This window comes from Danio rerio, chromosome 9 (genome assembly GCF_052040795.2).
Source record: "Danio rerio strain M-AB ecotype USA chromosome 9, GRCz13ab, whole genome shotgun sequence".
Lineage (NCBI taxonomy): Eukaryota > Metazoa > Chordata > Actinopteri > Cypriniformes > Danionidae > Danio > Danio rerio.
In genome coordinates, this window is record NC_141029.1 from 46,218,240 (window position 1) to 46,232,500 (window position 14,261).

The window sequence follows — 14,261 nt, forward strand, 5'->3', positions numbered from 1 at the left end:
CAAAAATCCCATAGACTTAACATTGAGCCGAACTTTGACGAATCACAGCGCCGAGTGTGAATTTCATAGAATTATGGGATTCACAGCATCTGTAGGGGGTTGCAGCCTAAGTGAGAACATACCTCGCAAGGGGGTATAAGTTGCACCTCTGGGGCTCTAGGACGTCCCAAAGTTCTCCCATTGACTTTCATTGGCCCCATTGACTCCCATTCATTTTTCTAGAAGAGCACTTAACGCGCCGCGAAATGGGACGACCTTTAAAGCGTTGTAGCGCCAAGTGTGAAATTCGTAGAAATATGGGATTCGCAACATCTGTAGGGGGTTGCAGCCTGTATGAGAACATACCCCAAAAAGGGGTATAAGTTGTACCCATGGGGTGCTAGGACGTCCCAAAGGGGTCCCCATTGAATTTACATGGCCCATTGACTCCCATTCATTTCTTGACTCACATGTCAATCACAGTACATAGCAGTGTCATACAGACTTGGGGGTTGGCTTACTTGACTGAGGCAACCAATCAGCATCTCAATATGATTTTGAAGCTCACAAGCCACGCCCCCCCAAACCATTTAAAGACCCTTAATAACTGCCCCATTGACTTAACAAGGAGTGGGACATCCCATTGCACATCCCATTAACTTCCATTAAAAAGGTCACACATCTATAACATTACATAGGAGTGTCATAGAGACATGGAGGTGGGCTCATTTGACTCAGGCAACCAATCAGCATCACTATATGATAATGAAGCTCACAGGCCACGCCCCCAAATTGATCCCATACACTTCTATTATAATAGGGCTAGATGCATATCTTTGCATTGCAGTGTCATATAGGCTTAGGGGTTGGCTCATTGGACCCAGACAACCAATGAGCATCTCAATATGGTAATGAAGCTCACAAGCCACGCCCCCAAACTGGTCCCAAAGACTGCCATTATAACTGGCCTACATGCATATCTTTGCTTAGCAGTGTCCTTTAGACTTAGAGGTTGGCTCATGGGACTCAGACAACCAATGAGCATCTCAATATGATAATGAAGCTCACAAGCCACGCCCCCAAATTGGTCCCATAGACTTCCATTAAAATAGGCCTACATGCATATCTTTGCATAGAAGTGTTATAGAGACATGGGGGTTGGTTCATCTGACTTAGACAGCCAACCACATTCAAGTTCACTATGTAACCTCGCCTATAGCAACAAAACAGAGTACCCTAGCAACCATTCATCAACAGCTATATCTCAGCATCAGAACATCGTAGAGACTTGGGGATTGGCTCGTTTGACTCATGCTAGCAAACGGAACGTCCTATATGGTACACATGCTAGCAGTGGCTAGCTACTTGCTAATATGGACTAGCCAAGTACTGTAACTTGCTAGAAATGCTCACTAAGTATTAATATTTTATCAGGCATGTATGTGAGGCTTGCCTAGTAACCACCCAGGGTACTCTAGCAACTGCCTAGCAACCACCCAAATTACCCTAGCAACCGCCTAGCAACCGCCTAGTAATGCGTTAGTAAGGGCCTAGCGACCACTCAGGACACCCTAGCAACCGCCTAGCAACGCCTTAGCAACCACTCAGGACACCCTAGCAACCGCCTAGCAACACCTTAGCAACCACCTAGCAACCACTTAGGACACCTTAGCAACCGCCTAGCAACACCTTAGCAACCACCTAGCAACCACTCAGAACACCCTAGCAACCGCCTAGCAACCACTCAGGACACCCTAGCAACCGCCTAGCAACACCTTAGCAACCACCTAGCAACCACTCAGGACACCCTAGCAACCGCCTAGCAACACCTTAGCAACCACCTAGCAACCACTCAGGACACCCTAGCAACCGCCTAGCAACACCTTAGCAACCACCTAGCAACCACTCAGGACACCCTAGCAACCGCCTAGCAACCACTTAGGACACCTTAGCAACCACCTAGCAACACCTTAGCAACCGCCTAGCAACCACTCAGAACACCCTAGCAACCGCCTAGCAACACCTTAGCAACCACTAAGCAACCACTCAGAACACCCTAGCAACCACCTAGCAACCACTCAGAACACCCTAGCAACCGCCTAGCAACATCTTAGCAACCACCATTTCTTACCTTTCCAGTGCTATTGCCCAGTTTAGTACCATTTTGTACCCCATCGATTTGCCACGCAAACCCCATTCACATTTCCTTTAGGAAATGTACAATTCTAGTTAATATTATTATAGCCAAATTTATTATTCATGTTTACTATATATTAGATTCCATTGGGGGTTTCACACACACAAAATATTATTATATTTTTGACTCATTATCATAATAACAAACACAACAATCAATATATTATTATTATTATTATTATTATTATTATTATTATTATTATCATTATCGGATTATTGTTATTAATAATGATAATAGTAATAATAATAGTAACGTTTGTTGTAATTATCATAATAATCATTATTTTTATTAATATTATTATTACTTATGATAATTACAGATGCAACAGCTAATTTATTATTATCATTATTAATATACATATTATTATTCAAATAGTAATGTTTGTTGTTGTAATTATCACAATAATAATTTATATAAATATTTTACTATTATTATTATTAATATTATTGTTGTTGTTGTCGTTAATATTATTATTGTTATTATTATTATGATTATTATTATTATTATCGGTTATTGTTATCAATAATAATAATAGTAACGTTTGTTGTAATTATCAAAATAATAATAATAATAATAATAATAATAATTATTATCATTATTATTATTAATGTTAATATTATTGTTACTTATGCTAATTACAGCAACCAAGTTATAGTTGTTGTTTAAAATAGTAAGATTTGTTGTTGTAATTATTACAATAATAATGTATATTATTATTGTATTATTATTATTATTATTATTATTATTATTATTATTATTATTGTTAAATAATAGTAATTTTAATAATAGTAACATTTTTTGTTATTGTAAATATTTTTATTATTATTGTTATTATAAATTTTATTTGTGATCATTACAGCAAAAGCTATTTTATCATTATTATTATTATAAATAATAATATAATATTAGTAATAACAATATTAATATTAAAATTTGTTGTAAATGTAATTATATTAATAATGTATTATTATTATTATTATTATTATTATATGATTATTGATTTATTATTGTGTTACAATAATAATAATAATAATAATAATAATAATAATAATTGTTGTTGTAATTGTTATAATAATAATATTAATAATAATTATTATTAATAATAATAGTAATAATAATAATAATTATTATTACTACTACTACTACTAATAATAATATTAATAATAATAATAATATTCATGTCTAATTGTTAATATTACTGTTATTATTTTACATTTATATTATGTAAATGATTCAGATCATAATTATTCAATGTTATATTTAATATTATAATAGTATTGCTATTAATTTTACAATTATATCATGTAAATAATTCTGATTATAATTATTTTTTCAATTTTATTATACATATTTATATTTAATAGTGCTTTTAGTTTTAGGGGTTCCACAAATCAGTCAATTTTTTAAAATTTTTTTATTTTAGGCTTCTTTTTTTTCTCTCAATTGGGAAAGTACAATTGCAGTGGTTTACCTTTAAAAGTTTAGCTGTGACTTGAAAAACAATAATAAACAACAATAAATAAAAATAAAAAAAACTAATATAAGATTGATTTAAAAATAAAAGCTGAATATTCAGTGCTTATGTAAATATCTTGCGTAACTCCAGTTTCATAACAAAAACACAGCTGGATTGCCGGGAAATACGGAGCATTCTGTTTACGGTTTGTTATTTGTGTATTTGAAGTTTTCCCCCAGTTAACACTCTGCATCTGTTCTGTGATTGGTGGATGAGCGGATGCTTGACGTTGCTTAGTAGCACTTATCTATGTGAAGTCGCTGCTTTCTCCATCCTTCTTCTCAAGCATCTACCCATTTAAAGCAGAATATGTAAGTCTGCTGCATGTTTACAAAACACAGGTCCAAAATGTAGCGGAGAGCACGAGTTGTGCTGCGTTTATCCAATTAAACAACTATGCTGTTTGTGGAAAGGGAATGAAGCATGTTGCAAGGCTTTCAGACAAAGACTTTTGTGTTGTCTCCTTATTCAATTTGTCAACAGGCTTAACTGTTTTGATTCTATTTATGTTAGCATTTGGTTTTGTTTTGCCAGAGTGTTGCAAAGTGGTGTTATGACTCACACTTTTTAATATGTGGACTTAAAAAGATGTGAATGGATATGTTGTTCTTGGCTAATCAACGTTTGCTAATGCGATGTATAGCCTAAATGACGCTTGACATGATGCTAAAGAAGGCATATTTTTGTGCTAAAGTAATTCATCATTGAGCGTCCCAGATAAACAATTTGTTTTTAATGTTGTTTTTAATGAGAAAAGGGCTGTTTGACTTTTTTTTTTTTTTAAGGAATCTATGTAACATTTGCTTCCGTTTAACTTTCTCCAATGAGAAATGACATGCACTCTATCAAGGAGTCCAAAAATAACATAAGCTTTGGTGGGATTTGAAACTGTGAACAGATGTTTAGAGGAAACTTAGACTGTCCCTTTAAAAAAAAAAAAATAAAATAAAAAATACAGTATATTTTATATAGTAATAATTAGGCATGTGACTATAACCGTTTTCAAGGTATACCGCTGTTTTAAAACCGCCAACATTTTCTGCTATACCATTCCTAAGGTATGTATAATATTATTATTTTTTTTTTTTGTAACAGTATCTTCAGCAGAAAAACTACAAAGATGCTGATTTAAATTGTAAAGAAATCTATGTCTTTTAAACAAGAGCCGAAGCCAATGGTTTATTTGAATGATTTAGCCTGACATGTTTACTGCTCCAAAATATTCTAAATGTTTCTCAAAATAAAATGTTCAAAGTAAAGCTGCACAATTAATCGAAAAAAAGATTGCGATCTGGATTTAACCCCTTAGACCAGTGGTCCCCAACGTTTTTCTAACTGCAGACCGGTCAACACTTGACAATTTTACTGCGGACTGGGGGTTGAAATATTAATACATTTACATTAAGTCATTTAGCAGATGCTTTTATCCAAAGCGACTTACAAATGAGAACAAGGAAGCAATTTACACAACTATAAGAGCAACAATTCAGGTGTTTAAAGTCTATGAAGGAAAGCATTAGTAATTTTTTTTTTTTTTTTTGTAGTTAGTGGAGGAGTCAGCGAGGGAGTTTCATATTAGTAAGGAAAGTGTAGACTAAATAGTTGAGTTTTTAGTCGCTTTTTGAAGACAGCGAGTGACTCTGCCGTTCTGATGCAGTTAGGAAGTTCATTCCACCAACTGGGCAGATTGAGCGCGAGCGTTCGGGAAAGTGATTTCTTACCTCTTTGGGATGGATCCACGAGGCGACGTTCATTCACAGAATGCAAGTTTCTGGAGGGCACATAAATCTGCAGAGGTGAGAGCAGATAAGAAGAGACACAGCCACAAATGGCTTTGTAAGCAAACATCAGCTTTAAATTTGATGCAATCAGCAACTGGCAGCCAGTGCAAATGGATGAGTAGCGGAGTGACGTGTGCTCTTTTAGGTTCATTAAAGACCAATCGTGCTGCTGCATTCTGAAGCATCTGAAGAGGTTTGATAGAGTTAGTTGTTAGAGTTGCAATAGTCCAGTCTGGAAAGAACAAGAGCTTGAACAAGGAGTTGAGCTGCATGTTCAGACAGGAAGGGTTGGATCTTTCTGATGTTGTAGAGTGCGAATTTGCACGATCGAGCAGTTCTAGAAATGTTGTCAGAGAAGTTTAGTTGGTCATCAATCGTTACTCCAAGGCTTTTCACCATTTTGGATGCAGTAATGGTTGCCCCGTCCATTCTGGATAATAATAATAATAATAATAATAATAATAAATATGAATCCACTGTGTACTCATATGGAACTTTATTAGCATATTGCTCCAACATTACAATGCTATTATAACATTAGGAAGAAATAACTTTATTAACACATTGCTCCAACAATATAACATATTATAACATCAAAAACTGTGCATAACGCTAAATCAGTGGGAGCCCTGAGCTTGTTTCTTTGCAATGAGATGGTCCCATCTGGGGGTAATAGCAGAAGGAAGATTGCCGGAAAGAGCGCGTACAAGTCTAGTGCGCATTCACGTCCACGTGGTTTATGAGAATAAAAGCCTTAGAATATTTTTCCAGACACATTTAGCTGCTAGAAATTAGGCAGATAACGTTTGAGGTTGGGAAGTAGCGCTCAAACTCCTTTAGCAGCTAAGACTGGTGATCATGCACCAGCTTGGTGAGTGAGGGCGCAGGCTCAGTCTCACACAAAATCCCTGCTAATGTTTGAAACGTGTCCAATATGCCTCTGTTCACGCGCCGTCCTCACAAATCCAGTTTGGCTTTAAATGCAGCTACTTTATCTGCCAACTTAAAGATATATGATTCTTGTGTGGCCCGGTACTGATTGATCCACGGACCGCTACCGGTCCATGGCCCGGGGGTTGGGGACCACTGCCCTAGACGATCTTAATCCAGCATTTCTACGATTCTGCCAATCATATATTTAAGTTCAGGAGAGCATCAAAGGCAGCCGCACAACTTTTCACATTGTTTTACATGTTGTTCAGCAACGTGGACACCAATGGTGTTGAAATGGTGAAAAATGTCACATACTGTATTTATAAGGTGTATAATTCACCCAAAAATGCCATTTCTATATTAATGTAATGCTGTATTCACGGCTGCAAAATCACATGTGACGTGAGCTGACCCTTAGGGCTGTGCAATTAATCGAAAATCCGATTTCGATTTTGGCTTCTGACGATTATGAAAAACCATTAATCAAGATAAACGATTATTCCATTATTTACCGCATGCTCGTGTGTGTGTGTGTGTGTGTGTGTAAGTGTGTGTGTGTGTGTGTGTGTGTGTGTGTGTGTGTGTGTGTGTGTGTGTGTGTGTATGTGTGTGTGTGTGTGCACACAGTCAGAAGCATGCGGTCAGAATTCGGTTTCATTCACACACTGCGACGAGCAGAGCATCTAAAGTCATCTTAATGCGAGCGCTTTAATGGTCAAATAGGTGTTAAAACGCGGCGTTTAGTTATTATTCATATTAAGCCTCATTTTTGTAATAAACAAACGAGTTGAGGATCAAAAGAAACGTGAAAGAGAAACCATTAAAGTGACAGCGCGCTATTCCTGCTGCCGCCTGTTTTTATCATTATTAATCAAATACCAAAAGGAGAAGATCCCTTACTGCTCTCGACTTAAGGACTTTTTTAGCTAAAGTGTTTTTCTTAGGGTGAAGATGCTTAAATCACAGTATGTTTCATATTTTTATTCTATTGTATTTATTTCTCTTTCCTTTGCAGGGAGGAAAATAACTGTATACAGTTGAAGTCAGAATTATTAGCCCTCCTGAATATTAGCAACCCTTTTCCCACAATTTCTGTTTAATGGAAAGAAGGTTTTTTAAACAAATTTCTAAACATAACAGTTTTAAAAACTCATTTCTAATTACTGATTTCTTTTATCTTTGCTATGATGACAGCACATAATATTTGACTAGATGTTTTTCAAAATACAAGCATTAAAATTCAAAGTGTGATTCAAAGGCTTAATTAGGCAAGTCATGTATAACAGTAGTTTCTTCTGCAGACAATAAAAAATATATGTTGCCTAAAGGGGCTAATAATATTTACCTTAAAATAGGTTTCAAAATATTTAAACCTGCTTTTATTCTAGCCGAAATAAAACAAATAAGCCTTTCTCCAGAAGAAAAAATATTATAGGAAATACTGTTAAAATTTCTTTCTCTGTTAAACATCATTTGAGAAATATTTATTTTAAAAAAATTCTCAGGAGCGCAAATAAATTTGACTTCAACAGTAATCGTTTTGAACAATCGTGATTACAATTATAACCAAATTAAGATTTTTCCCAAAATCGAGCAGCCCCACTGACCCTGACCTTTTACCAAAGAGAGGGCGGGTGCGCGCATGTGAATGAATTCTACTTTAGTAATCAGAACCTGCATAGGCTTTGAATAACAGGTAACACATTTGTAAACAACATTCAGTTTGTGAAACAGGGTGATTGTTTGGGAGCCCCATGGGAAAGATGAACCGCACTTAGCAGTGAAAATGAAACCGAAAGCTCACACATCATCGCATTATAGAGTTATGATTGAGCCAAGCATTTGATATGCTTTTTCTTTCTTAGCGCACACAGAGTGTTTTGCATGTGAATAAATGTTTAACAGTGTCAGTATAACTACTCAGGCATGGGCTGGTATAAGATTCTGACATTATGGTAACCTTGGATTAAAATATCACGGTTTCATGGCATCATGGTATTGTGCACACTGCATATAATCTTTTTAAATGTCTGAGTAAAAAACTAAAACTTTTTTCCCCTTTCAAAACAATATTTTTTGAAAGATTTAAGATATTAAAGTGTAAAAAAGCATAACAGCTCCCCTGCTTTAAAGTCACTTGAGGCCCCCTAAACCAATTTGGCAGATTATAAAAAATGTTGATTCAGTAAGTTACAATCAAGCCTGGTAGATTCCCTATTGCTGACCCGTTTCCTTATAATCAGCGCTTTAATAATAAAATGAGGTGGTATACGACTGTTAAAAAGGCTTTTCATTTTAGCCACGCTTCTATGATCAGTCTAAAAATAGTCGCAGTCTATTAATAGCAGTGTGTGAAATGTGGGAGATCAGAACTGAAGCTGAATTATAAATCCGTCCCATTTGGTCTGGCTCATCTGTTCCTTCAAAAAGTGCCAGATCCAAAACAGGAAATGACTCGGCACCAGCTTGTAATCTTTCAACTAAACAGACATTTCCTGCTCAACTTGTTTTTTGACTTTTTTTATCATCTATTTAAGCTAAGACTCTCAGTCCCTCTCTCTCTCCTTCATCTTTCACTTTTGCTCCTTTTTGACAGGAATCTTGGAACCGCTCAAAATGTGATTAGTTTCTCATGCTGGTTATTTGTTGTTCTTGTCTTCACATGGCCTTCATCTCTTTTTTGATTTTCCACTAATTTCTGGAAGAAATTTTCCCTCTAATTTTTGTTCTCGCTAAGCATGCATATATTCCTGTTGGACAGCTTTTTGGGCCTTCTTGAAAACAAGTTAATTTCTTTTTTAGGTTACTGCACTCTCAGAAGAAAAGGTACAAAATTGTACATTTAAGGGTACAAGTGGCCTGTCACTGTGGTGCCACCCTAAAAGGTACAATTCCGTACCTCTATTTAGAGGTTAAATGTCTACTTTCTATCTGAAAATTTTCCCAATATTGATGACAGATGTGACAGATGTCATGCACCACAGTGTAATTTAAGTCATTTTTTTTTTTTATGTGCTCTATGTTACAGAATTACTGGATTAATTATTTTACAATTATGTTTACAACTAAAATCTATTAGTTTCTCAAAATAGCAACGCGCCAGCAATGCGCCTCAGAACGCCTTAGACCAGAACGCCTATGGGCGCACATACAAGCGCAAATGCATTTGCTATTTAAACAGCGTGGCGCAAAACATCAAAACGACTCTTGCGCTAAGCTGAAACTAGCAAACAACAATTGCGTCGCGCCTTGCGCCACATTGCGCCGGGTATATGATAGGGTCCCATTATGTTTTTGCTTTTGGTAAACTTGACATGTAAAGCACTCATAATTGAAAAATGTTATTTGATAGTCATAAGGACAAGTTATTTAAAATTGTGCTACATGCATTGTTATGTATTTGTGTTATTTGTGCTCTGTTTCTCTGTGTTTTTTTTTTTCTCTCTCTCTCTCGCTCTCGCTCTGTTCTCTCATATCTACTTTCATGTATTCTAAGGTTTCGTTCATTAGTCCATTCAGCTGTCAGTCATTCCTCCCCGGTTACGTCACTCTTACGTCACACCCAATAAGCAAAGACCACCCATGTTAAAAGCACGCGCCAGACCACTCGCTAGTCCCTTGCTTGCATTTTTCTCTTTCTGTTTTTTCGGCTTGTTTTGCATTCATCGCTTGCGTTTAGAAATAACCCGTCTAACCGTGTATTTTGTTGTTGCCCATTTCTGTGTGCACATTATCTGTCCGTTATTCGTACATCATTCTTAGTTTACGTTGTTTACGAGGCTTGGACGTAGCGGACGGGTAAGAAGGTCACGTGACATACATTGCAACACATAGGACTACTCTGCTGTTTAGTACACTAGGTTAGGGGCGAGCGCCACTCCTTGTACTTTTTGGACAGCTAGATAGAGTAGACAGTCAGGACTCGGAAGATCTCCGCGTGTTAATTATACTGTTTTCACATAGTTAGTTAGCTAGACGCTTCTGGGAAATTAGATTTAGTTTGGATTTTGTTCTTTTCATTTCTTTAGCGCCGCCCGCGTCCCTTCTGCCAGCTCTCTTGTTTTTTCCCGTCTTTATTTGTCTCAGTGTTGTAAATATAGTAAATAGTATATTTTTGCCTTAATTACTTTCTTTATTTTTGATTAATTTATTGTTGTTGTTCACTTTTGGGAATTGTAAATAAAAGCACACATTTTTGGCATTACTTTGGTTGTCTTTTGTACTCATTCACTGTTTATATAAATATATTGTAATTAATCAAATGTCAAACCCCACAACCCCCAAGACTAACATCAGGGGTTTGTAACATGCATGAATGAGAGCTGTGTGCTGGATTAACTTAATGATTTTGAGTGTTATCCAACAGCATGTTGGTAAACAAAAAAGAGGTTGATTACTCTGGTAAATTGTCACTGGTAGAGGCTCTGTTCCATCAACTCTGAAGACTGCCGTGACTCGTCTTGTTAACACAGTTGTCCAGTCTGTGGCCTCCTCCTTGAACTGGATGTGGTGGAGATGGTTCACCGTAAATGACAAAGCTGATGATTAATCATTTTTTATTGGCATATATAACATTAAGCAATACAAATAACTACTGTTATTATTCTTGCAATTGGGATTTCATGCACATTTAAGCTAACGACAGTCTGTTTTGGGTTGAACCCATGGCATGCTCTCAGATTAAGAAGGAAAATTATCTAGAAGGTACTTTGAGTGTCAATGCGACTAGACAGTGCTTTTCAATATACTACATTCAGTCAACACCCAAGGCATGTTGGCTCATGCTGTTCAGTTCTGAAGTGTGAGAAGTTTTACATCATGTGTCTTTCAAAAACAGTATCTTTTGTTTGACGGAAGACGGCTCTCAAGCCTTTTAAAGTGATTGAGTCTGCAGATTGTTTTGGTGTAATTCATGTCTGAGTCCATCCCTCTTTTCTTATCTTCAGGTGACCCGTCCCCCATTGTAGTGTCCCGCTTGAGCCGAGGACAAGGACATGGAGGAGGTTGAATCGCCCCCTGCCAGATTCAAGAGGAAGGCCTGGGCTCAGAGCCGAGACTCCTGGCAGGCGTCTGAGTCTCAGGACCAGGGCGCAAAAGAGCCGCTGTCTGCCCAGCAGCCTATGGAGGAGAAGACTTCCACAGCCTCAGAAGCAGGTACAGTGCTTTTGTTATTGGAGAAATTCTTTTATTTTTATCAAGTTCGTTTGATTTGTTTGGAAAAGTGTGCAATGCTGGAGTAGCCATTGAGATTTTTACAAGTTTGTTTGGCTCTGTGTTACATTTCTCAATATATAATACTTGATATAGTAGGCTATATATTAAAAAATGTGTAATTTAGAATAAAAGACTTTGACAGCATCAGAAACAGCTATAGTGTTTTGATTAAATGAGAAATGCTTCAAATTTTGTTTTGGTTTTGCTTGGAAAAGGTAAAATGCTGGAGTAATGGTTAAGATTTTTCTTAATGGTTCTATACTACATTTACGGCATATAATATTTTGTTTGACATTTTATTTGGGGGATAAACCAATTTATTAAACTTCGACAGCCTCAGAAACGGCTACAGTGCTTCGGTTAATAAAAAAAAATTCATATTTGTTCAAGTTTGTTACATTTTCTCAGAAAATGGTACCAGGGTTTATCCAAGGTTTTTTGGTCTTATATCTTCACCCTGGGCGTGTTGTTTGGCGATTGGTGTAGTAAAAATATATATATATAGTTGCAAGTGTTATTTTTGATTGTGTATTCCTGTTTTGTGGGTGTGTAAATTTAGACTTTTGTTTGTTGTTGTTGTTTGTTGTCCCCTAGGGTCCGGCTAGGGTCGTAACAACTACATGTACAACTACATGCATACAGTATAATACTTAAATTGATCATTCAGAAATGTGTAATTTAGAATATACGACTTTGAGAGCCTCAGAAACAGCTACAGTGCTTTAGTTATTGGGAAAATGCTTCCAACTTTTTCCAAGTTTGTTCAGAATGTTGAGTTTGGATTGTAATTAACTAGAAAACACAGGTTAGAACAAATCAAGATTTGTTTAAGGTCTGTGATTTTTGTACAATTTCAAGCAAATTTGACCCATTTGGCCACTATAAGTTATAACATTTCTAAACCAACAGTTAATAAAGATAAATTGTATTGAATTATTTTTGTAATGAAGATAATACTATAATATAGTACTCAACATTTGAGGCAGATAAAAAAAAATGTTCAAAATTGTCTTTAGGCAAGAATGGATGTTTTTGACTAGTTTTAGGACAACTTTGATGAAAATTATTTTTTTTTTTTGGTACCTCAATAGACTCTCCAGAAAGCCACAAAGAGCTGTTTATTTAATTTGTGTCTTTGTTCTATTTAATTAGTTAATATGCTTAATTTGTTTAATATTTTACAAAATCATCGCATTATATAATATTATAATTAATTTTTTTTCCATAAAAAATAGAGTTGTCATCACATTAATATTTCAAAATATAAGAAATTATATTCATTTTGCAATATATATCTGAGAGAAACAACAAACAAAATACATATATTTTTTTAGTTTGTCTGGTTTAATCGGAAAAAGGTACAATGTTGTTGAGTTATGGTTGAGATTTTTCCTAGTTTCTTTGGTTCTATACTACATTTACTGTATATCTTATTTGAGTTTAATTTTCTGACTTATTTTATTTGGAGAATAATCCAAAGTATGAGACTTCGACAGCCTCAGAAACAGCCACAATTCTTCGGTTAATCGAGAAATGCTTGTTTGTTATTTGTTTTTTTTGCTCAGGAAAAAGGTACAATGTTGAAGTAGTGGTTGAGTTTTTCCTTGTTTGTTTGGTTCTATTCATTTGGGTTGAATGTTCTGAAATATTTCATTTGGAGGATAAGACTTTAACAATCCAGCTTTTGGGGAAATGCTTTTTTTCCAAGTTTGTTTGGTTCTATACTAGGTTTACTGTATATACTAATTGGGTTGAGTTTTCTGACTACATATATTGTGCTAGGGTTGAATCTTTGGAAATGTTTAATTTGGAGTGACAATGCTTGAGTAACGGTTGATGTTTTTGTTTGCTTCTTTGGTCGCTGATGCTATACTACTGTATATAACAGTTATTGTATATTACTAGGGTTGATTTTTTTTTTTTCTCTCTCTCATAAATGTGTTATTTGGAGGATAAGGAGGGCTTTGCAAGTAAACGTCTTAATACTACAGAAATCGAATAACTTAAATTTAGGTGGACTGAACATAAAACATTTCGGTTGTCCCGATAAAACTCAAGAATTGTGTTGTTTCAGCTTATTTTAAATAAGTAGTTTAAACAAGTACTGTATTATAATACTGGGATTGGATTTACTGAAATTTGTTATTTCAGTCAAGTGGCCATTATAGTGAACTATTGCAAATGTGGTGTGGATTTAAAATATGCAATACAAGTTAAATTGATTTATCAATAAGTAATATTATTAGTGCTGTCAATCAATGAAAAAAAATGTAACTAATTAATCGCACTTAAAAAAAAATTTTTAATCCCGATTAATCGCATTTAAAAGACTGAAACTTGTAATTTTGGCTATTCGAGTGTAAATTATTGTAAACGCAAGACAAATACTGTTTAAATTAAAAAAATAACTCATTATTAGAATTTTTGTTTAACTTGTAACACAGTTTTCTTCATGTAAACAACATACCCACAATAATCCATCAAGATCCTGGCTTGACAGCCATATTTATTACAGAAATAAAAACACAGGCATGTTAATGACATTTGAATTTCAAAACAATCAATGCCAATAAAGAAAAAAAAGATTTCCATGTTGGATTCTATGTGGACTGCAAAAAACTGCCAAAATACAAGTATTACA

The 14,261-nt window shown here is 35.3% G+C and overlaps 1 protein-coding gene across 2 annotated transcripts in view; it reads left to right on the plus strand.

The window, feature by feature from the left end:
* itprid2 (ITPR interacting domain containing 2) overlaps positions 1-14,261 on the plus strand; it is a 117,133-nt gene that overhangs the window by 41,122 nt on the left and 61,750 nt on the right. For both annotated transcript variants that reach the window (XM_087268381.1, XM_087268382.1), the window contains exon 2: positions 11,353-11,560. In XM_087268381.1, the coding sequence (XP_087124507.1) occupies positions 11,401-11,560 (160 nt within the window). In that variant the 5' untranslated portion in view covers positions 11,353-11,400. The remainder of the gene's footprint in view (positions 1-11,352; positions 11,561-14,261) is intronic.